Source organism: Recurvomyces mirabilis (genome assembly GCF_035927965.1).
Source record: "Recurvomyces mirabilis strain CCFEE 5264 chromosome Unknown scaffold_22, whole genome shotgun sequence".
In the NCBI taxonomy this organism is placed as follows: Eukaryota; Fungi; Ascomycota; class Dothideomycetes; order Mycosphaerellales; family Teratosphaeriaceae; genus Recurvomyces; species Recurvomyces mirabilis.
This window is the reverse complement of record NW_027041956.1, coordinates 17,132-40,851: the sequence shown is the minus strand read 5'-3', so window position 1 is coordinate 40,851 and position 23,720 is coordinate 17,132. Positions and strand designations below refer to the sequence as shown.

At 53.3% G+C, this 23,720-nt stretch overlaps 7 protein-coding genes across 7 annotated transcripts; 4 read left to right on the top strand and 3 right to left on the bottom strand.

Annotated features, from left to right (window-relative positions):
* Positions 1-157: 157 nt before the first annotated feature.
* On the top strand, positions 158-3,247 carry NCL1 (tRNA (cytosine-5-)-methyltransferase ncl1; the record flags this gene model as incomplete). Its single annotated transcript, XM_064840395.1, has 1 exon — positions 158-3,247. The coding sequence occupies one exon, from the start codon at positions 158-160 to the stop codon at positions 3,245-3,247; it is 3,090 nt and encodes a 1,029-aa protein (XP_064691845.1).
* Positions 3,248-3,350: 103 nt separating this feature from the next.
* On the bottom strand, positions 3,351-5,942 carry BGL1 (beta-glucosidase; the record flags this gene model as incomplete). Its single annotated transcript, XM_064840394.1, has 2 exons — positions 3,351-5,815; positions 5,873-5,942. The coding sequence occupies 2 exons, from the start codon at positions 5,940-5,942 to the stop codon at positions 3,351-3,353; spliced, it is 2,535 nt and encodes an 844-aa protein (XP_064691844.1).
* Positions 5,943-6,483: 541 nt separating this feature from the next.
* LTS14_007703 (uncharacterized protein) lies at positions 6,484-7,830 on the bottom strand (the record flags this gene model as incomplete). Its single annotated transcript, XM_064840393.1, has 2 exons — positions 6,484-7,464; positions 7,522-7,830. 2 exons carry the CDS (start codon positions 7,828-7,830, stop codon positions 6,484-6,486), a joined length of 1,290 nt encoding a protein of 429 aa, XP_064691843.1.
* Positions 7,831-11,768: 3,938 nt separating this feature from the next.
* On the top strand, positions 11,769-14,488 carry LTS14_007702 (uncharacterized protein; the record flags this gene model as incomplete). Its single annotated transcript, XM_064840392.1, has 2 exons — positions 11,769-13,381; positions 13,447-14,488. The coding sequence occupies 2 exons, from the start codon at positions 11,769-11,771 to the stop codon at positions 14,486-14,488; spliced, it is 2,655 nt and encodes an 884-aa protein (XP_064691842.1).
* Positions 14,489-14,832: 344 nt separating this feature from the next.
* LTS14_007701 (uncharacterized protein) lies at positions 14,833-16,002 on the top strand (the record flags this gene model as incomplete). Its single annotated transcript, XM_064840391.1, has 1 exon — positions 14,833-16,002. The coding sequence occupies one exon, from the start codon at positions 14,833-14,835 to the stop codon at positions 16,000-16,002; it is 1,170 nt and encodes a 389-aa protein (XP_064691841.1).
* A 792-nt stretch (positions 16,003-16,794) lies between these two features.
* On the top strand, positions 16,795-20,011 carry LTS14_007700 (uncharacterized protein; the record flags this gene model as incomplete). Its single annotated transcript, XM_064840390.1, has 4 exons — positions 16,795-17,036; positions 17,227-17,768; positions 17,817-18,210; positions 18,703-20,011. The coding sequence occupies 4 exons, from the start codon at positions 16,795-16,797 to the stop codon at positions 20,009-20,011; spliced, it is 2,487 nt and encodes an 828-aa protein (XP_064691840.1).
* Positions 20,012-20,359: 348 nt separating this feature from the next.
* Positions 20,360-23,701, bottom strand: LTS14_007699 (uncharacterized protein; the record flags this gene model as incomplete). Its single annotated transcript, XM_064840389.1, has 2 exons — positions 20,360-21,676; positions 21,737-23,701. 2 exons carry the CDS (start codon positions 23,699-23,701, stop codon positions 20,360-20,362), a joined length of 3,282 nt encoding a protein of 1,093 aa, XP_064691839.1.
* Between the last annotated feature and the right edge of the window lie 19 nt (positions 23,702-23,720).

The window sequence follows — 23,720 nt, the reverse complement described above, 5'->3', positions numbered from 1 at the left end:
ACGAGGGAAGTGAATAGATATTGTTGATGCCTGAGGTTGTAGATGTATTCTCCGCGATGACGTTGTGTCTTTTCGAATTTCTCGAGCTCGAAGCTCCATTTACATGAGAACTGCATTGCAACACGTGATCACTCCAACCTTTCGTACAATCCCAACAATGCCTCGTGGAGGAGGTAGAGGTAGAGGACGTGGTCGTGGCGGCGGCGGACGAGGACGTGGAAGGGGTCGAGGTGGTGGTGGTGGTGGTGGTGGCGGAGGACGACAGTTCCAGGATAATCGACAGTCTTTTGAGGAAGTGAACAAGCGTAACGATAAGCTGGAGCGATACTACAACACCCTCAACATCGTCCCCGAAGGCGAAGAGAGGGAGAAGTTCTGGACTGCGCTACGACGAGAACTTCCCAACTCCTTCCGCTTCACTGGATCGAAGGGACATGCGCTCAGTGTTCGCAACAACCTCGTCGAACGCTTCTTCCCCATCATCAGCCAGATCAAACATGAAGGCAGACCCGTCGATCTTCCACAGTCGATGAAATGGTATCCCGAGGGTCTGGCGTACAGCATGACCACACCGAAGAACGTGGTGCGGAAATACGAGCCGTTCAAGGAATTCCAGCGGTTCTTGGTCAGTGAGACGGGCGTGGGCAATATTAGTCGGCAGGAACATGTCTCAATGATTCCGCCGTTGGTGATGGATATTCGGCCGGAGCATACGGTGCTGGATTTGTGTGCGGCGCCGGGGAGTAAGAGTGCGCAGTTGATTGAGGCTATACATGCGGGTGAGGAGGAGCGGGTGGCTGGGGCGCTGAAGCAGGTGGGGAGTGGTGGTGAATCGGGTGTTGAGGATGGAGGACGGGCTACTGGACTACTGGTTGCGAACGACGTCAACTACCAACGTGCACAAATGCTGGTTCACCAGGTCAAGCGTCTAAACTCGCCAAATCTGATCGTCATGAACCACGATGCTACGATGTTTCCATCGATTGAGCTTCCGTCCTACACACCTCCTGGTCAGCCAAAACGTGGCAAGTATCTCAAATTCGACCGCATCCTGGCTGATGTGCCCTGCTCCGGTGATGGTACTTGCCGCAAGAACCCTAGCATCTGGAAGGAATGGTCACCACAGAATGGCTTAGGGCTATACATCACTCAAGTCCGCATTCTTACCCGCGCATTGCAGATGCTCAAGGTTGGTGGCCGAGTAGTCTACAGCACTTGCAGCATGAACCCTGTCGAAGACGAAGCAGTCGTCGCATCAGCCATCGAGAGATGTGGTGGCGTTGCGAAGGTCAAGCTCTTGGACACCGCCGATATGCTACCAGGTCTGGAACGTGCCAGAGGCTTGAAAGACTGGTCTATCATGAACCGAACAGGTCGCATGTATGAGTCGTGGGCTGAAGCAGAGGGGAGTGAGGGAGAGGGCAGTAAGATGGCACCTGGCATGTTCGCACCAGAGAGTGGGGAGAAAATCCCACTTGAACACTGCATGCGCGTGTACCCACATCAGCAGGATACTGGTGCTTTCTTCATTGCGGTCCTGGAGAAGCTGAGTGAGATTCGTGCGAAGCCTGAGAACGAGAGCAAGTGTATGAACAAGCAGTGGGCATTCATTGTGCCGGTCGAGGCGACTGACCCGTCCAAGAACACGGCTTTCGGAGAGCTTTTGGCGGATGTGCAGAGTGAGCAGCCCGATGCTCATGGCCATCTTCGCAAGCACGGCGCAGAGGGCATCAATGGTAATGGTGATGTATCTGCTGCCGAGCGTCAAAATGAGATTGAGGATAACGGTTTGAAACGCAAGGCTGATGAGCTGGGCGAGGATCCCAATCTCGAGCCGAAAAAACCAAAATTTGGCGATGAGCCGGCGGATCTGGTCAGCACTACTAATACCTCACGTCGCGAGCACTACCCACTACCGCCTTCAGTGGCCATGGCCGTAGAGGCAGATGGTGGAATACCTGGCTCCGAGGTCATTGACAACGACGATGTGAAAATGGAGAACGATGCCGATATGAAAGATGCCGCCGAGAATGCACCATTCGATGCATCTACCGCCGACGAAATCAAGGCACCGCTTCCAAGACCCAACGCTAGAGGCGACAGGCAAGCAAATGTGGAAGCCTTCAAATACCTGTCATCCTCTCACCCCGAACTGGAGAGCATCTACAAGTTCTATGAACTGCACTCATCTTTCCCACGAGATCGCTTCCTAGTGCGCAACCCTGCCGGCGACCCTGTCAAGGGAATATACTACTCCAGCCAACTGGTCAAAGATATCTTGACCGTCAACTCCGAAGGCAAGGGCATGAAATTCGTGCACGCGGGCGTCAAGATGTTTATGAAGCAGGATGCGCAGGGGCAGGATATTTGTCGGTGGAGAATCCAGCTTGAGGGGTTGCCTGTTATCGAGGGTTGGGTTGGCGAAGGTCGCGTCATCCATCTGACGAAGAAGTCAACGCTGAGGAAACTGTTGATTGAGATGTTCCCGCGTGTGGGCAAGGCGAAAGGGGAGGAGAAGGAGGGGTGGGAGTTGCTGGGGGAGATTGGTGAGCAAGTCAGGGATATGGGCATGGGCTGCTGTGTTCTACGCGTTGAGCCTAGTGAGGACGCGGAGGGCTTCGCTGAGCCCTTGACGCTTCCGCTTTGGAGGAGTATGCATTCGCTCAACCTGATGTTGCCGAAGGAGGATCGGAAGGCGATGTTGTTGAGGATATACAACGAGGATGTTGAGTTGATCAACCATAGTGATCCGACGTGGAAGCGGGACAACCATAGCAAACAGGAAACTGGAGCTGATGACGCAGTGGTCGTCAAGAACGAACCTGTGTCTTCGGACGATAAGAAGGAGACGGATCCGGATACTATGAGGAATGGCCACCAGGCCGAGAAGACCAAGGAGGAAGATACACCCGCGGATACCGCTCAGGCGACCGCAGGCGCTGCCGGCTCCATACCAGCTGAAGACGATGCTAAGAGGCTTGAGGACTTGACAGCGCGCACTACCAACCAACCTGGAATCACAAAGACCAATCCCATTGATCCGGAGGCTTTGGGCTCGAAGCAGCCTGAGAGTATCAAGGAGGAGCAGTTGGGGTTCGCGGCACAGGCGCTCGAGGATGATGCGGTGGTCAAGAGGGATCGGATGGAGGGCGAGGCTATGGAGGTGGGGGAGAGTGAAGACGTTAAGATGACGGAGAATATGCCTGAGAGGGCTGGGGAGGGGGATGAGGCGAACAGGACGGTTTGACAGAGTAGAGGCTAAAAGTTTAAAGGTGGGAGTGCGGGTAGGCATGTATTTCTATGCTCACTCATGAATGCCGTATTATCGGAGTTTTGTGAAAAGCAGCCGATTATAGGCCGTTCCACCAACTCGTCTTCTCCACTTCTATCATTTGGCGTAGCGGCTCTTGCTGCGCACTGCCGTCCACGACTTCGACGTCGTACTTGCCTGCCTCGACGATCCAAGCTTCACGAATTTCATCCCAGTAGCTCGTGGCGTACTTCAATGCAATCTCAACCTCCGCAGTAGCCGTCTCGCCTGCTTTGATGGCAAGTTTCGTGAACCCCTTGAGTTCTCGTGGTGGTCGACGGATACCAGGTTTGTGTGGGCGGATGAAGACTTGGATTACTTCTTGTCCGTCTAGCTTTCCCGTGTTCTTCACCGAGATCTTGACTTGGATCTTGCTCTCCAGCTCCTTTCCGCTGCCTGTTTTCGAGACCTGCAGATCAGAGAGGTCGAATGTGGTGTATGAGAGTCCGTAGCCGAATGGTATCCGCACGGCGCGATCAACAGTGTCGTAGTGGCGGTACCCGATATACACATCCTCACCATACAGCACTCGCCCGCCTTCACTGCGGTAGTTGTAAAAAGCCGGGTTGTCTTGGACTTTGATCGGCCAGCTGAGACTGCTGCGGCCTGCTGGGTTTACGGTGCCGAATAGTACGTCTGCGATCGCATTCCCGGTCTCGTTCCCCCCGTACCATGCTTGTAGAAACCCAGCCACTTTATCGAACCATGGCATTTCGACTGGTGTCCCAGTCTGCATCACCACTACCGTCTTTGGGTTTGCCGCAGCAACAGAAGCGATGAGGTCGTCCATTCGGCCGGGCAGTTTCATGTCCACCCGATCCGCGCCTTCGCCTTCCCAGTCCCCATTCAGGCCGGCGCAGATGACGACTTGGTCGACTTCTTTCGCTAGCTCTACGGCTTCGGAGATTGTCTCGTCCATGCTGCGGACCCAGGCTCCACCTATTCTGAACCCGCCGCCACCGAATCGCACGATCCCGTCGCCGTCCAGCGTGCTTAGGGGTGCAGAGCCGAATTCGAGCTTGATGTGGTAGGTTTTGTCTTTCTCCAAGGCAATTGTGCCTTTCTCTTCCACCGACCCACAGCCGTAGAAAACTGTACCTTGTTTCTGGTTCTTGGAATTATCGACTACCAGTTTGCCGTCTACGAATAGTTGACCCCGGCCGTATATACAGAGGCCTAGTTCGTACTCGCCGCTGCGTTCGGGTGTGAAGTAGCCTTCTGCGTCGGCGTACCAGAGTTTGCTTTTCAGTTTCGGGTTGTCGTAGTCCATGAACATGGCTAATGAACTATCGAGTGTCAGATCGTCTGCTGGTTCGCGATCTGTGCCTTCCGCTGCTGGTTTGTTGTAAGCTTTGAAGGTCAGGCCCTTTTTGCTTCCGGGTTCGGGGCTGATGGTGAATTGGTTGGAGACGAGGGGGAGCTCTTTGTGGCTGTAGCAGCCTACGGCGTATTCCATTTGGCTCTTGTCGCTTACGGCTGCTTCGACGCCTTCCCAGGGCGAGATGGCGTAGTAGGGTGCCATTGAGCTGCTACCACCACCACAGAAGACGCTCGTCTTAGCATTAGGGCCGATGAGGAGGACTTTCTTGTCTTTTGCTAGTGGGAGGACATTACGCTCATTCTTAACGAGTACAATACTTTCGCCTGCTAGCTTCCGGAGCATTTTGGCTGTCTCAGGAGTATCGACTTTGTCTTCTTTCTGGTTCTCCTTGACCCCACTGCTGGCACACTCATTGACGAGATTCAGCATATTGCGTGCTCGCTGGTCGAGAACGTGTATGGGTACACGGCGTGAGCTGACTAGATGGCCTAGCAGACCACCACGCCATCTGGTCGGTCCAGGCATTTCGAGGTCCAGACCAGCATTGATTGCGCTGTGGGTGCTGTACGTGCCAAACCAGTCACTCATGACGGCTCCCTTCCAACCCCACTCTCCGCGCAGAATCTCTGCGAGGATGTGCTTGTTCTCGCTCACGTGCGTGCCATTAAGCTGATTGTAAGATGTCATGAACAGCCTCGGGTTGGAGTCTCTGACTGCGATCTGGAAGGGCATGAGGTAGATCTCTCGCAGTGCCCGCTCAGTGACAATGCTGTTTACAGCCGTCCGCTCGTGCTCCTGGTCATTTGTGACAAAATGCTTGATCGTAGCCAAAACTCCCGTAGCTTGTATGCCGTTTGTCAAAGCTGCAGCACCCGCTCCTGCTAATACTGGATCTTCTGAGATCGACTCGAAGCCTCTGCCACCTAATGGGCTACGCTGCATGTTTATGCATGGGCCTAGCAAGATATGTGCACCTTTTGCCTTGGCCTCTTCTCCCATTAGTTTGCCGGCCTCTCGCAGCAATTCATGGTCCCACGTTGAACCTAGAGCTGTGCCGCATGGAAAGCAGGCGGCTGGGACACCGTTGAAGACTCTTGTTCCTCGTACACCATTGGGACCGTCTGAGGTTCGAAGGGAGGGAACGCCGTGCTTGGGTATGGCCGTAGTATGCCAGAAATCAGTGCCTATGTTTCTGTCAGCCTTGTACCTGAAGTGCGTGATGGTTCGTGCTGAGTACCTACCGGCTAGCAGAGAGATCTTCTCGTCCAGTGTCAGCTCGGAGAGCACTTTCTCCACATCAATCGAAGCCATGGTGTCGACGCGGGTCAAAGGTCAACTGACAGAAGATGAAGTGATCGAGCAGACCTACCAATTCTTACGTCCTTACCTCTACCGCACGACTCGAGATCACTTGACTGAGCGCGGCATGGCAATGCGGTGACCGCCAAGATGATGAAGACTCCACCAACTGATTCGTGACGGCAAATATGCCGGTTATATCGACTTTCAGTTGGATGCGGGCAGTTGCCATCCCACGTTCCGTCACATGAGGTGCGCAGGAACAACATGAGATCGCGGTGCGCCGGTCCGGTCAGCCTAGGCTGATTGTGGGCCAGTAGCCAAGTCGTTGACCAGAGGTGAGGTGTTTGACATGCAACGACCTGCCGTTTGTGGCACGGAGAGAGTTCACACTGGCCGTAGTTCTACCGGTCGGCGCGCTCAAGACGACCAAAGTGTCATCTGGATCGTCTGGAGAATAAACCCTGGGCGACTTCGCATTGCTAGATAGCTCTCAAGGCCGCCGGCCGGAAGTGGGATGTATACGTTTGTCTTTCCGTGGTCGTTTCCATCGCTACATATACAAGTCTTCGTTCATTTCATCATACAATACAGGTCCCTCGACCGCAAGTCTGAGCATCCTGGACGCTCCAAAACCCTCCTCTGATCCCTCCTTGAATCGTGTAACGTGATCCTGCAACTGATCGTCTCTTACACGCCAAGCCGGCAATTCCTCGCAGGAGATGTAGAATCGTCCCGCAGCTCTCTCATCATCACGCTCCGCCATTTCACAGACAATCGTCAATGACATCTGCCCAGGCCAAAACGCTCGCCCTGTGGGATAACCCAGTCCAATTGGAGATGGAGCGCCAGAATGGATCGTGACCTTTTCGAGGGCCCGAGAGTGCCGCCTCAGGAGGATGAACATCTCTGCTACTACCTCCACAGTCACTTTGGGCTCAACGAGAGCGTCACTTCTCCCCAGTGCAAACCAGATCGACAAGTCCCTGAGCCTTGGAAGACCGGCCGCCAGTCTCTCAAGCTTTGCATAGGGCCAAGAGCCATCTCTGTGCATATCGATCTCTAAAGTTTCGAGCAACGGACAAAGCTCGACGAGTCGGTCGAATGAATCGTCTCCTCCATTTTCCAGAGACTTCCAAGCCTCGGTATGTTCATAGCTATGCACGGTCAAGAACCGCAATCGTAGGCTGAGCCCAGGTACTTTGGCGATTGTCAGTATGTCGAGACATGGCACAGCCACACTACGCAGCTTGGTCTCGAACTCTTGCGTCTTGTCGACCACGAGACCCCAATCGTGCTTACAGACGAAGCTCACCTCTTCGAGGGCACGAGCACGCGGAACCACGATGGCTCCAAACCCTCGGCACCCAAATTTTACACGCTTCAGCATATTCCAGTCCAGATGGTAAGCCCAATACTCCCGCTCGTGTTGTCCCCATGGATAATTCATGATGTTGAGCTCCTCGAGTGGCGTGGGCTCTTCTTTGTCGACAAAGCCGAAGCCGCAGTACTCATTTGGTTCGTCGTAGATGCACTGCGTGTGTGTCAGCTCTAGGGTCGTCTTCATAACAGCATGTTGAACAAGACTTACACATCCGAACGAAGGAAGGTCAATATCGATCGCTAGAGTTCGCAGGTTCTTGCATGATAGCCAGATCTGTTTGAGTGGCCGAGTGACGGCTAAGCACTCTTTGGCATTCGTGTACTCAGCAGTCACGGTCAATGATGCTAGAATTTGACAGCCGGCAAGACTGGTGAGCCACTGCTCGGATATGTCCAAGTTGAAATCTGCAGTCGACAGGTTTATGTGAAGGCGGATCTCGCTACAATCTTCGAGCATTGCCATGATGTCCCTCCAGATCAAGCGAGGAGTCATATGGAATTCCCGTAGACCCTTCATTCGAGGGACAGTGGAGGAAACAGTCTTGACAAAGTCTTTGTCAATTCTACGAGTGCTCGTAATAATCAGTTGCCGTACGCTGGGGAACAGGCCATGGGTGTCCATGTACGACAGGCGTCGCTGTGCATATTTGCCATCCTCACGATCAGCGTTTAGCACGAGCACGCGATGTTGACTCTCGCGTGCAAATCCTCGTAGGCTATGACTCGCAAGCGCTAGATTCGACAGTGAGAGGGGTGAGGTTTCCAAGAGTAGATCGCATATCAAATGAAGAATATCCCGGCCCAGTGTATCGAGAGACATAGGCTGTGACAAGGAACTCGGCCTGTGGTCAACCATCGTAAGTATCGTTGAGCCAATCTAGGTTGCCAGGCAAAAGGTGCGACCTGTAAGCTTCCATGGAATGCCTTTGGTATGAGAGGTAAAGTCGAGGGTGAGAGACGACAAGATCGATCACGTAGGTATGACTCCAGTCGGTGCCTACAAGCATGCATGGGGCCAGGCAAGCATCGAACTGCTTGGCGATGTTGCCTGCCTTGGGTGATTGGAGTCTGAGTCAATGGTTGTGGACTTCTGTCTCCACAAGGATCACTCTCGTGTGAGCGTCAAGGCGTCTAGTCGATAAGGCAAGATCTCACCTCATTATTGACGTTTCTTACGAGTGGCGGTTTTGCTTGTTGTGTGTTGGATGCGATGCTCGCGATTCACGTACAATTTTCGTGCTGCTCAAATCTGCGTCATGGCGATCTTGACCAAACGGAAGCGACGTCATCCAGTCAAGCCGTTTCACATCACACGACACACAACATCTCCCAACCAAATAAGACCATTTTCTTTCGGTCTTCTAGACGCATCATGTCACCAGGATACGCATCCTGGCTGACTCCTGTGGCATTTGATAAGCACTCTAGTGAGTCCAGTGCTCTGACATCTATACGTACCGTCCGAATGCGGGCAGTAGTCAGCCGCTTGGTCGTACGAAGCATCGAAATGGCGGCCATCAACCAGCTGTTCTTATGTCGTGAATGAGGCACAAATATGCTCTGGTCGACAGTGCCCCTGCCTGCACTAACAGCTACATTCACTGTCTGCTCTACTCACACATCCACTATCTACACACAGAGTCCCAGACGTGCTACGCCATGTCTTGCAGAGAGTTGTCTTTTATTATGTCAGATAATCCCAAGTTGCAGGAAAAGCCAGACACACGCTTTCTGAGTATATTGCTAAGGATGCCAGACAAGGCATGCAAAATCTGGCTGACCATGATTTCAAGTCCGCAGGCATGCTATGAAGGATGTGGCGTCGACCAGGAAAAGGCGAGCCCAGGCGCGGCTGGCTCAGTAGGTCGGAAACCACAAAAGTATCAGCTCTACGATTAACGTAACCAGGACGACTACGATATGCAAGTCGCCGAGCTCCGTGAAAAGGTGTCAACGCATACCAGTTTTTTATGCCACGGGAAGCGCAGTCGTCCGTACGAGCACAATCTTATCTCATTGCCGCCTCAATCGACCACAGGCCATGTCAGCGGGTGTTGATACGGCGGAACCGGTAAATAAGGAATTGGAGTATGAATACCCGCTAGACTTCCTCCTCGAAGAACCCGTGCACATCAGTCTTGTGTCTGGATATGAGCGTGCTCGCTCTACCTTTGGCGCTGATGTGCTCGACTTGGCCATGCTGGCTAGTTACAATGTTGGTAAAGGAACAAAATATGCTCTCAATGTCGATCCACCGCGGCTGAAGACACTACTCGGTCATCGCCAATGGTTAGTCCGTCGGAGAAGGTACCTGCGTCCTGTGCTGATGTACGATACAGGTCATTCCTGGATCACGTACCTTGTCGTTATGATACCAGTCCATGTCTCGCTGCAGCCACAGATTGCTTAATGGGAAGGATTCCGTCGCTCCTTCAACCCAGCACACGCCATAGCATGGATGCTGTGAGATTGTACACCAGAGCTCTCAATTTTCTGCAGACGGCTCTGACCGATCCGACACTCTGTATAGAAGCTGATACCCTTGGTGCATCCCTAATGCTGGGGCTACACGAGGTATGGACCCCGATATCAAGCATACTTCGAAAATCACTGATGATCTAGCTACTGGACTCTGCTCATCCTCCCGCATGGTTCAGCCACTTACGAGGTACTGCTCAGCTTATACAGTATCGAGGTTCAGAAAGATTTTGCACCGAGTATGAGCAGGCATTGTTTGCCGCACATGTTGGGCCAGCAGCCTTCGACTACGAAGTCATAGATGATCCGTTCTACATTGCCAGGACTGAATGGTTATCAGGATACAGGTCTCTGGAGAGAGACACCGGTGTTCTCACTGATCGAAGCCCACTGGCCCTCGCGATGCGATCCAACATGACCACGTTAGTCTTCGGGAGCCATGTATACCTCTAGAATGGTATGGGAGCTAACTATGTATGCTGTATAGGGTATGCCTTTTATGGTTCGAGATCGACGAAGCGATCAGGAGTGGGTTTCCCATCGATCGGACCGTAAGAACGGAATTCGCCAGACGGTGTCTACGCGAACATACGACGCTCCGTGTCTGGATGCAAGACTTACAGGACACCCTCGAACCAGTGTTACCTGCATCTTGCGATCCACGAGGGCTTCAACGCGAGCTTCATGGAGCCTGTCTTATGTGTCTCATTGTCATATTGAGACTGCTGGACACTGTAGCACCATTCGCCGGGTCTGATCGAGAAAATGAAGTAAAGACGCTAGCGAGGAAGCTGGTGGCGATGCAAGAGAGGACGACTGACCGACACGCCTGATTGTTCTTAAGCCATGAAGTAGGAATCACACAGGCAGCTTTAGACACGACCGATACGTGGAGCGCCACGCCTTACTCAGGGTCTGCGACCACCTACGATGAGTGTCTGCGTACACGTTACCAGATCTGGTGTGCTTCAGTGGGCTGGCTGGATCGTAGCACTAGAAAGTCGCCATACCCATCAAGGCCGCCCTATACCTCGGACTGGTGATGAATTCGTCAATGGGCCGGGTACTCATCCAGACTTCAACATGACTCTCTTGTTCTTCACGCCACGAACATGGTCGTGTCGTGGTGTGAGGCTGTCCATACGAGCCCAAATTAAAGCAACAAGCCGCATGCGATAAGCACCGGCGAAAGGAAGTTACGCCATAGCCAAAAACCATAATATCCTAGGCCCTTATTTTGGACTCGATGCGAAGGACTGCACTCAATCAATTAAATATAATATGCGGTGCACACCGATTGAAACGTCGTCTTGCAGGAGTCAAGATTAGATCACGGCTGAACGACTAATTTATGGTGCTGTGATCTGACGCACACTCACAAGGCTATCGTCAATGGTCTTCCTCTTCGAAACGGAGACTCACGAATGACATGCTGGCTTTGCAAGGTCTCGCTGTGGTCGAGGGGTCACGCCCGCTGCTCACTCCACTACAGTATCTGCACTTTCGGTTCCATCGCCAGGATTCCTCAACCGCCAACGTGTATAGTTTCAATGCAGCGTGACAACCATCATGCCGTCCAGGTCCCGAAGGTGCAGCTTCCCAGCTGTTTCACCAATCGACGCCACGGCCCACAACTTCCTGCAGGAACTCCCGTGAAGGATCCCAGCCGCCCAGAACAATCCGGTGAGGGTTGTTCCTTCGACTGGTTCTTCTCGCATGTTATGTGGAGATCTACTGCGCATCCAACGCAATAAAGCAGTACGTGCACACTCTCAACATCTCTGCGCAGCCGCTCATATCGGCCCCCGAATTCAGCTAAGGATTCGCGGTTGTGTCTATGTCACCTCAGCTCTGTTACTTCATATCTCTGCGCCGCTTATCGACTTGCGCTCCGTTCTCGCCGAACGCTCCACTGTCGTTTCAATGGCTCGTCTTCACGGCGTTGCCGTACTCTCGATCGCTTTATTATACCCGTGTATGAATGCACAGCTGTTCAGCAATACAACTTCAAGCAGATCATCGACGGCCGCACCACTATCGACCTCTAGTATAGCCACCGCTGCGGCTTTGCAATCGTCGACAACGAGCGCGACCCTGTCAACGTACGGTACATCGATCACTGACTTTCCTGGCGCAACCGGTCTATGCTGCATGTTGTACCCTATTGGCGTTGGCGTCAATACGTGGTACGAGAAAGATGTCTCGGTGATTACTGCTACAGTGCACAGCACATTTCTAGACTATAATGGCACGCGCACACTCAACGGTACTTCGACCGAGCTGGCCAAAGGCTTTGATGCATCGGCTTACTTCTCGACCTACCCTGTCCTCTTCGAATTTGGCAACGTTACTAGAGTCTCCGGTATCCCCAACAATCTGCTCCCAACACAGGCCAACCTTTGCGGGATAACTTCTGTGCAGACAGCGACTGAGGTCACCTTCACTGCACAAAATTTGACGATAACATCGCCAACCCCGTTTTGGTATTATCCTGGTGGCTTTATGCAGACAGGGTATTCTTCGTCCGGCTCGTGCTATACTCATAGCACTGACGGTACTCTCCTCTGGAGTACGACGGTGAATGGAACGTACTATTCGAGCAGCTACATTCCTACATCCACCGCCATTGTCACGAAGGCTTTCAACCCCGGAGGCGGTAGTACTGAGGACATCACCCTTGACTATGCCATCTCGTTCAAAGGCAACGTCACCGAGTACATGGAAGGAGTCGTATATGCAGGCATCGGTCAGATCGAGTTTGACGGCTTCGCAGACTGGCCAGGACAAGAGTGGGCGAAAGATCCGTTGATTGTGGCGCAATTTGCGAGTATAGGGTACTGCAGCGATGCTGGTGGATTGGGAGAACCGACTGTTCATGTCGCAGTCAATGCTCTGACAACTGATACGACAAGCGTTATCACTATGACGGATACTCCCGCTCCTGCATCGCCAATAACTACGAGTGTGGTAACGAGCTTGCCGGTCGCCTTGCCACAAAGCACCGGTGCTTCTGTTCAGACAAGCCAATCGTCTAGTAGCGTGGCCGCGCCTTCCTCGAGCTCTTCAACTCAGATCCGAAATTCTGCTGCTACTGAAACGTCAGTAGCTCTACCATCGAGTTCCGCCCAGCAGCAATCCAGTGCCCACACGAGCGCGAGTAGCAGTCCCAATCCCACTGCTTCTACACAATCTACTCAGACTGGTGTCCAAGTCTCAAATCTGGTATCCGTCATACAATCGATCGCTGCAAGTAGTGTTCCGGCTGCTGGTGCGCTGGCAGGCTCTAGCCCGATTGCGGCAGCCTCGAGTCAAACCAACCAGGCTACACAGACAGCTGGTGGCGCCACTACGCCTGCAGCTCCAATCGGTAACTTGATCTCTGCTGTACAACAAGCAGCGTCATCGGAAGCTACGACTATTTCGACTGGAGTAGGCAACTTCATTGCCAGTGAGCTTGGTCTCAGCCAGGCCAATGCGCAGTCAAGCGTACTTGCCACTACCCAGGCTGTGATCATTGTAGGCTCATCTGCCATCACAGCCAACAGTGCCTCGGCCTTTGTCATTGCCACGCAGGTGGTTCAGCTGTCACCGTCAGTGGGACCACATTCTCTCTTGCAACTTCTGGTTCTGCGATCATTGTCGATGGCCAGACTAGTCAGGTCCGGCAGTCATCTATACAAACCACGCAGCATACTGCGGCTGTTGAGACTCTTACGGCCAGCGGCCAGTCTATCGCATTCACGCCAAGCAGTGGAGCACTAGTCTTAGACTCTACGACCGTGCAAGCAGGTTCCGTTGCGACCATCAGTGGGCAGCAGATCTCCGTGGCCTCTAATGGGGTAGTGGTCGTCTATTACTTGCCGCAAACAACTATCACCCTTGTTGGCTCGCCCGTCCCAGACAAGGTATTTACTGGTGTGATGACAGCTAGCGGACATTCAATCGCCTTCTCACAGAGCAATGGAGCATTGGCCTTAGGCTCCGCTACTGTGGCACCAGGTTCTGCTGCAGCAGTCAGTGGACAGATAATCTCTTTGGCGTCCAACGGGATCGTGAATGTAAATGGCTCTCCACAAGCCACCATAGTGTCATCCGGCCCAGCTTCACCTAGTGGAGCCACTGGGGTGATCACGGCAGGCAGCCAAATTATCGCGTACAGTCAGTCCGGACCGAGTATTATCGTGGTGGGCTCCCAGACCATCTCGCGTGGCTCGGCGACCCTCACAAATGGCCAGACCGTGTCTCTCGCGCCAAATGGTGTTATAAATGTCAATGGTTCACCTGCGGCGACAGCCTCTGTCACAGGCGTCTCGAACACACAGCATATTGGTGTCCTCACGGTTGGCAGTCAGACTATTGGATACACCTTTTCCGGATCTGAAGCAGTCGTTGGCTCGCAGACGCTTTCGCCGGACAGTACTATCGTGGTTGGTGGTGAAACACTCACGCTTGGTCCACAAAACTCACAGATCTTGGTCATCTCAGACAGTAAGACTGTGAGCACGCTCGGTATTGCTGGCATATCTAGCGCGATCGCTACCAGTCATCCACCGGGGTCGACGGCCTCGATGTCGGCAGCGAGTGCACCGGCTGCATCTTCGACCTTGAGGTCTGCCGCGGTTTCGACTCGACCGTATTGCTTTGGCGCTGTCTTACCTGGTGTCGTCATCGCTATGCTGATCTGCATATTGTTGTAGATGTAGATAATGTTGTAATCTACACGGCGAATCGATCATCTACTTTATAAACCGTGAGAACTGCCTCGCCTCGGACACCCAAGACCTCGTCTCAAAGACCGATACCTCGCCTCGCGACGCGCCCAGCCTACCGACATCGGACCGCATTTGGTTGCGGGGAAGCTGTTATGGATGCTCAATGGCAGCGACTCGTTCATACAAGAACTTCGATGCATTGGCATTTCAAATCCAATGCGATGTCGCGAACTGTCTTATTTCGCCTTCATCACTGTCTAACGCTAGTTGCTTTTCTACTCTGTCAACCTCCGTAGACCCTATCATTCCCTCCTGCACGCAAACATACCATGGCATCCAATGGGACTTCCAAGCCAAAAGGTGGCAAGCTCCTTGTTCTTCCAGGAGATCACATCGGGCCTGAGGTAGTCACAGAAGCTCTGAAAGTACTGGATATCATCGAAGAATATTCTGGTGCCAAGTTCGAGCGGGACTTCGATCTTTGTGGTGGCAGCTCGCTCGATAAGCACAAGGACTCAGTGACGGAAGAGGTTCTGAAGAAATGCGAGAATGTCGATGCTGTCTTCTTCGGCAGTGCCGGTGGACCAGAATGGGGGACCAGCCAGCCAAACCCTGAGAGTGGCCTGCTCAGAATACGGCACAGGATGCAGATCTTTGCTAATATGCGACCTTGCAATTTCGCCAGCAAGAGTATGGTCAGACGAAGTCCGATCAAAGAGGGGATCATCCGCGGCGTGGACTTCATGTTGATTCGCGAGAACTGTGGTGGTGCTTATTATGGTAACAAGATCGAGGAAGAAGATTATGGTTGCGACCCTTGGGAGTATCGTCGATCAGAGATCGAGCGGGTTGTGAGGGTGGCTGGGGCGTTGGCAATGCAGCATGATCCACCTCTAACGGTATGGAGCGCAGACAAAGCAAATGTGCTGGCGAGTTCGCGGGTGTGGAGAAGAATAGCCCATGAGGTATTTGACAAGGAGTTTCCAGAGGTCACCCTGCGTGATCAGCTAGCAGACAGTCTGGCTATGCTCTTTATTACGAAGCCGACGGCATTCAACGGCGTGATTGTGACGGACAACACTTTCGGCGACATCCTCTCGGACGAATCCGGTGGGCTGACCGGCAGCCTTGGTCTCTTACCTTCTGCTTCACTGGCAGGTCCTCCTGCTGCGCCAGGCCACAAGCCTACGCTTGGAGCTAACAGTGCTGGTGGAGTTATCGGCCTGTATGAGCCTGTGCATGGCTCTGCTCCAGATATCAGTGGCAAAGGGCTGGCAAATCCTGTCGCACAGGTGTTGAGCTTAGCAATGATGCTACGCTACAGCTTCAATATGCATGAGGAAGCCGATCTCATCGAGAAGGCCATCGCGAACGTGTTGGATAGCAAGGAAGATGGTGGTCTTGAGGTGCGAACCGGAGATCTAGGTGGGAAGGCCGGCACTCGTGAGATGTCCGAAGCCATTCAGGGCGAGGTCAAGAAGCTGCTGCAAGCAAGATAAGGGACTTCGAAGTTAGAGACGGTATATATATCATGTGTGGGGACCATAGGAAGCATTCACTTGTTCCGCCATGTCAAGTGTTCGGTTCTCTCCTTGCCTCGGACGGTCAGTTGTTGAGGTCAAAAACGAAGATCACGCTGGCTTTTCTGCGCACATACTCCTTGGCCTTCTGCTGATGGTGTTCAATGTGAGTGCGTCCGTCGTCGAGTGCTTTTGCCTCGTGGTCGTTGCTAGAGCAGCCATCTTCTCCGCAAAATCATAACCACTGCAGGGATCTTGCAGCACGCCATCTGCACCTTGCCTTCTCCACCATAGCGGGACACAATCTTTCGATCTCCCTGCAGCGATCTTATTGTGACGAGATTCACGGCATACATGAGAGCTCAATTGAGCAGCATCCATCTACGAAGCGTTCGAGGGTCGAGTTCTGCTGGTGAATGCGCATGCTGACTGCATTGTGGCGTTCTCGGAGCACCAAAGTCCAACCAGGTGAGTGAACGGTGAATGGTGAGTGAGTGTAGCACGCAATAACTGCAACCGGCAAAGTGGCTCTTCACTTGCAACACGCGTTCCTGGCGATCCATCCCTGCCTGCAACATATGATATGAGTTGAAGCCGCAAGACAACTTGATCCGAGGCACACCAGCGAGAAGCGAGTATCCTTTCCCTATCATCATCCCATCTCTCCCCCCTTGGCTTCTAGCTTCGCATAATACTCTGATCAACAGCAAGCCACTCCTGCCGCTATTTCTGGGTCGAGGCTGAGTATCACTACAATTCAAGTGCAGCGACATGGGTATCAAGACCCTAACCGCCGCACTGGCGCTACCACTGCTGGCCTTGGCACAAAACGCGACGCTGTCAAGTCCTGGTGCACTTCCAACGATCGAAGGCGGTGGACCTGTTGTAAGATCCGACGGAAAATATGTGATTCAGAGCGAGGGCATCACGGCATATGCCATTCCATATGCTGCGACGCTGTCAAACCTCTTCATCAAGGACGTCCACAACGTTACTCGAGACATTGTGCTTGGGTAGGCCAAGAACGCCACAAGGTACACCGTAACGATGCAAGCTGATACGATACAGATTTGACAACGCCACCTACTACTCAGAGTCAAGGCTTCACCCTCACTTAAATGGCATTCCTGGACGTTATGCGAACAGGTAGCATGCAGCTCTTCACGACTACTGAATGTGGCAGAACAGCTAACGCGATCGTAGAATCAAGAACGGCACTTTCACGATTGATGGCTACACTTACCACACGAACCTGAACGACAACAATGGTCTTGACACCCTTCACGGCGGCAGCAATGGCTGGGACTATCGCAATTGGACAGTTGTGGCCCATACCACCGATTCCATCACGTTCAGCCTCGTGGACCCGGACAACAGCCTAGGGATGGGATTTCCAGGCGAAGTGATTGCGTACATCACCTACACCCTCACGCCGTACCAATGGCATCTTCGCATGACAGCATTGTCGACGACGAAGAAGACGCCGATCATGCTGAGCTCGCACACGTACTGGAATCTGGATGGCTTTCAGAATCCCAGCACTCCGCTCGCTCTCAACTACAGTCTACATCTACCTCATGGTGGTTTGCGAACAGAGATCGACAATATTGAAATTCCTACTGGGAATCTTCTGGGCAATGAGCAGTACAGTGTCAATGACTTCTGGTCTGCGCCAAAGCAGCTCGGCGCCAACGTCTCCTCGCCAGCACTGAAGGGTAACTGTGGCTACAATTGTACTGGCTATGGTAAGTCTCCGCATTCGCTTCTGCTAACAGTCTGCTGATCCGTCCCAGACAACTGCTACATCTTCAATCGGGATGCTTACGGACCATACAATTGGCAAGAGGCTCCAGTCGCGACCCTCGCCAGCCCATACAGCGGAATTCAGATCGACATCTTCACTGATCAGGACGCCTTCCAGGTCTACACTTGCAACAACATGAACGGCAGCTTTGCGCTGAAGGAGACGCAAGGCTTCTTCAACGACTCCTCCCGTCCGCGCGTGGTGAATAAGTATGGCTGTGTCGTCATGGAGGTTGAGGACTGGATCGACGGCATTAACAACCCTCAGTGGGGCCGCAATAAGAAGCAGATCTTCGGTCCAGGCGATGGGCCGTATGTGCTTGAGGCGACATACAACGTCTCGCTAAACCATTCCTTGGCTGCGACCTACGACGGGCAATGCGAGTAAGTTTTCACAGCGCATATTGGCTGGTGTCTGACTTGGTAATGCCTGCATATGACTAAGGTAGAAGTAGAAGGAGCATTGTGGTCAGGAAGGTATTCGCCAGGTGACAGACCATACGGCAGGTCGCTCTTGCCTAATCGAAATAAGCTTTACACTTGCAGCGACCGTGCGTAGAAATCCTAGGCAACCATTTGCAAGGACAGTCCACGCGCTTTCAACGTCACTGATGGATTTCACATGTAGCTTCAAGACCAAAGGACCGTTGCTGTCACTTCCGCTGGATACTTCTCAACGTCTTCCAGGTCTGGACCACAATCACTTTTTCTAGCTCTGGACCATAATACTACTGTCGTCGCCACTGCTGACCATCATTGACCGGACTCTCCTGGTTCTGGACTGTGGCCTGCTGCTGTCAGTTGGAACCAAACATCGTGTAATCAAGTGAAATAAAGGCGAGACGTACAAAGCTGACGATCTCAACGTATGTACAGAACACCTCCAGGCGCCAGGCCACAGGAGCGGAGACGGGCATCACGCATGCCCTCGCAATCCGCCAACTATGAGTCGCAGATGTTCGAACGACAAGTATACGAGCGTATCCCTGAAGCTATTCGAGCCTCAAACCGCCTGCAAGATGCTTTAGGATTGCGAATGGGCAGGACAGTCACGAACTCTGAGCCTGGAGCCCCTCCATGGCTACCATTTGCAAAGTCAGAAGCTGCTGCACCTTCGGATATCGAGGCTTCAACAATTACCGATTGGCGTGGTCATATGTCGAAAACCAGTGTTGACAGCACAATCGACGCCGAGCACGAGATGATCGATGAAGTCCCCGAAGATATAACCGCTCAGCAGGGAATCATACCAGAGATCGTAGTTCATGCAGCTTCTCCTTGCCCTGAAGACATCGACATACGTCGACCCCTTGGCGACAGGAAACGGCAACTTTCGGATGGAACAATGCCAAAGATGCATACAGCTGCCAAGCGCCCGCGGGTCTTAGGCGCGCTGTTCGAAATGGTGCCACGTACCCCCAAGCAGCCTTCTTCGATTTTGTTCGCCGACATCCCGCCGGCTTTGCCACCACCGAAGCACAAAGACCCTGGAGAAGGATATGCAAAATATCCGCTGCCGACCTACTGGCGTCCAGGACTATCGCACAAACTGACAATCTGGCTTCAACACCCGGCAACACACTCAGCGCAAATCCCCCTCTTGAGCCTTAGACTGAACATGATCGCTTTAAGCGAAAAAGCGCAGAGCGACAAGCTCTACTTTCCATCTGACAGCTATGATCGCCTTGACAGCTTCCGCATACGACTTCCGATGGCTTACGGTGTCCCACATACCCAGGACTGGCTAGTCTTTGTCTGTGTTTCGGCTGGTCTATCTGGGGATGGCTTTGACTCTGACTTTGAAGAGGACGAGGACGATGATGAAGACGAGGATGAACAGGCGTTGCCTTACTGGGTGATGATGGTTCAGATGCACCATGTTGTAGTCATCTCTACAGAGCCAATCGAGGAGGAGGAGAGCGAGGGTTTGGGATCGCCATTGTTGAGTGAAGGTGGGGAGGTCAGGAGAGACAAGATCAAGACGAGGTTGCTGATTGACCGAGTACCGTTGGTGCATGGCCGTGGTGTCGATCCGAGGTTCGCGGAGAAGTTCTTCATAGCTTGTGGGTATGGTTCGGGGATGTTTGATGTTGTGAGCGAAGGGCCGTTGCCATTGGATGAGCAGGGCGGCATACTGAAGGCAACGCAAGGCTGTAAGGCCTCTGCTGACATTTCGTGGCAGTAAGGACACTCTTCAATGTTGCTGCCATGATGGATGGAGGATCAAAATTGCTGCTATCATGTATGGAGCCTGGATCGCATTGAACATCAGCTCTAGGCATAGATTCTTGCACAGCCTCCTCCCGGCCTTCCCCTTTGATCTTACTATCGACACCCACAGGTGTCAGGCGTAAGCGATCGAGCTCTCCAGCTCTCGTCCTCGCTCTAGGTCAATGCCCTCATCATACTAATCTAGATTGATGGTGGATCCTAAGCGATGCTGTAGTGAAATTCTTAAGCCTCCGAATCGGAATGGTACCCTGCGTGCTACATCAATTTCGTATTATCATAATCTTACGCCACTGATATTCCATCAACAACCTTCGTTAGCCCTGACGACATCACCCAGCGCCTTCACCAAGAACTCCACTCTGATCTCTCCCTTCTCGACCCCGATCTTGGGACCCCACACCAAATCATCCCCATGTCTTCCCAAGATCTCCCCACGATAACTCCTCGCCGTCTTATCACCCAGCTCCTCCACCTCGCCGTACCTCATCGCCTTCACCAGCTTCGCATCAACCAAGACTTGCATGAAAGCATCTACAACCCTTGCATGTGAGGCGCTGAAGAGGTACTTATGGCCTGTCACGCTGGTCTGAGTTCTGTTGACGAAGACTTGGAGGTTGCGTGGGATGGGCGAGTAAGTGGGGATGATTGAGTCCGATTTTCCGCTCGTGAGGGAGTTGAGCATACGGTGGAGAGTGCGCATATGGGTCATCGTCCAGGGATGCGTGGAGGGTAGGACGCCGTAGCGGGAGCGGAGTTGTGCTCGCAACTGTGGTACTGCTTGCTGCTTTGAGGTGATCTGGTGGTTTGTCGACGCCGCAGACTGCGGCATAATAGTGTCTGTTGCCTTCAAGGACGGCATGATCTCCGTCGGCCCGGTAGGTCGAACGACAGCAGACCAGAAATTTGTGCTAAGGCGGGAGAGAATGCCGGTGGAATGCTCCGTTGCAAAAGTGTGTCTCTTGCTCACGAGTGTTACTGCCGGCGGCGAGTGCTGCTGCTGCTCCTGCCGAAGATGCTCTTTCGATGATCCACTGGCCTGGGCACCTTGCGATCCAAACAACGGCGCATATTCCCTCCGCGGCGCCAGTAAGGAGGAATTGGCAGAGTCACCGAATTTGACTCTAATCTTCTGTGGTGATTCGATGTTCAGACGTTCCTCGTAGCTTTCGCTGGGTTCGAAGGTACGTGTGGGGGAGACGGATAGATCCTGCGACTTTGCGTATGATCCTTCGTGGCGCATCTCGTCGTGGCTCCAGACTGCTTGATCGTGGTGACTCTGCTCACGTTCTTCCTCAACCGTATCATCGTTGTCATCTCCAGCAAAGTAGCCACTAGAACCGGTCGTTGTGGACCGTCTCGCATTCATCTCGTGAAGTAGCTGACGCTGATCACTCGCCTTGCTCTGCCAACTCTCCTCTATAGTTTCGTCCAAGACAATCTCACCACTCGCATTCTCAAATTCGGCGTCAACATCCATCGCAGTCGGTCGTGTTGATTCTGATTCGGGTCTTCCTCCTGGACCTCCTCCCATCTTACTACTCCTCAACAAACTCTTCTTTAGCGGACTGCTCACCGCCAGCGATCGACCCGCATCTGAGGGCAAGCTTTTGACTCGCCCCTGCACGGGTTGTATATGCAGAAGACTGTTCCTCTCGTGTGTAGTAATGGTTGTACTCACACAACTCGAAATCTTCGATCCTGGCATGTCTAGGACTTGTGGCGTTGGCTGCAAGAAAACGCGAGCCTCCTCACGTCTCCTCTGCAGCAACTCAGATAGATTCACAGCCTCTGCCTTCTTTCTTACTCCAGGCCGCGGTCGCTCCGCCCGCCTCTGGTAGACGGCTGAGGGATTGCTTTGCCAAAACATTCCTGTGTCTTCGCCATCTGGGCTCGGGACGCCGGAGGATGATGCCTCGCTGAATGGTGAAGCGATATCTTCTCGGTCGGAAGATGATCGAGCATCCTGATCGGGCTCATGTTGCTGCTCATGAGAAACATCATCATCGTCTTCGTCCTCGTCCTCAACCTCAACTTCGTGCATACCAGGTCCCATCATCGTACCTTCGCCATCAGGTCTCGTGAGAGATATGTCACTATCATCCCGCTCCTCGCTCGGACCTCCCTCTTGCTCCGCTTGCTCGTCATCAGTACTAGTCGGCGTAAGCATGCCACTGCTCGCTCTACTTCCGCCATCGGTAGAAGCATCTCGTCTGTGCTTCTGTACTTCCAGCTCAGGCTCTTCTGGCGGCATATGAGCAGGTGAATCACTGTATGCGAAGTCTGCGCCTGAAGTCCTGCGCCATGTCCTTGGTATCTTCGCTCGAGGTGGGCGGAGTACTTGGCCTGTGAACAAGTCTTCCAAGGCGGGTGTTGTCGATGCTGCTGGTACTTGTTGTTGGAGCTGGACTGCTTCTGTTGGCTGGACCTGTCTTTTGCTACGCGATGGTCGTTGATGAAAGCTGTTCACCTCGGACAAGCCTTCCTCTAGCGACCGTGAAGCTTCCTCTTGCCAGATATCTTCTTCTTCTGCACTGGGTGGGAGCTCGTCTTGATAGTCCTCAGCAGGGCGTTCAAGCCGTTCTACCGCACCAGCCATCGCGTCTTGTTCTTCTGCCATTGCCGAGTACTGCTCAGGCACTTCCATATGCCGACTCATGGTCTCCTCCGCCCTACGCCACTCGTTCGACTGGCTGCCCGGGTCGGCGGTCTCTGCCAAGCTCTGCACAGGGCGCTGAGGTCCAGTTGGCTTCCAGCTCATGGCATCATAGCTCATCCTTGCCGGAGTCTTGCGGATATCATCGGCCTGATGCTCAATATCCGGGTATTGTACCTCATCCACCACAACATCGCGCTTCGGTGGCGAGGAAGGCAGATAGCTCACACTCAACGCGCTCAGATCACCCTCTCCCCCACGATGATTGAGGGCAGAAGTATCAGCTTTCATTGATTGCAGTGTCTCCACCGACACCATCGTGAAGTCTTCCTCGCCAGCAAGCGTCATATCGCCGGGCATGTCGTGATCATCTGCTCCCCTGTCCTCGTCCAGCTCATACCCCACAGCTTCCTGCAACGCCACATCTAAATCCTCTCGTGCCTGGCTCAGACGCTTCCCACGCTGTGTCGGCATCTCGAGCAGACTTCGCCTTCGTCGTGCTTTGGTCGCCGAGCTGGTTGGTATCTCTGCCGGAGGTGGCATGAGTGATGCATCGTCACGATCCTCCTCTGTAGCCGGCTCATCCTGCGCGGGCTGTGATCGTGTCGTCCGGCGTCGGATGGGTGTGCCTTTACGCTTTCGTTGTGGCTTGGTGTATTCTGTTTCGCTGGTGTCTTTATTCTTCACTGCTTCCGATTTCGCAAGCTTCAGCGGTACTTTCGTCGTTCGTCTCGTCGCCCTCCGCTTGGCTGGACTGCCATTGCTTGCTGGTGTCGGATCGCGTGGCTCAGCTTGGACTGTGACTTTGATGCGCCATGGACTCGCCTCTCCTGCTTCGCCCGTGTCGACGATGAAGGATTTGGCGGGTGATGAGAGGGGCGCATTGCGAGTGCGTGGCTTGACGCTGCTTTGTCGGGTTGTCGATCGGGCTCCAAGTGGCGAGGATGGTAGAAGCAGCGGGTCAAGCGAGGATATGGAGTCGTTGGCCATCTTTTCGGCTTGTCGGCTT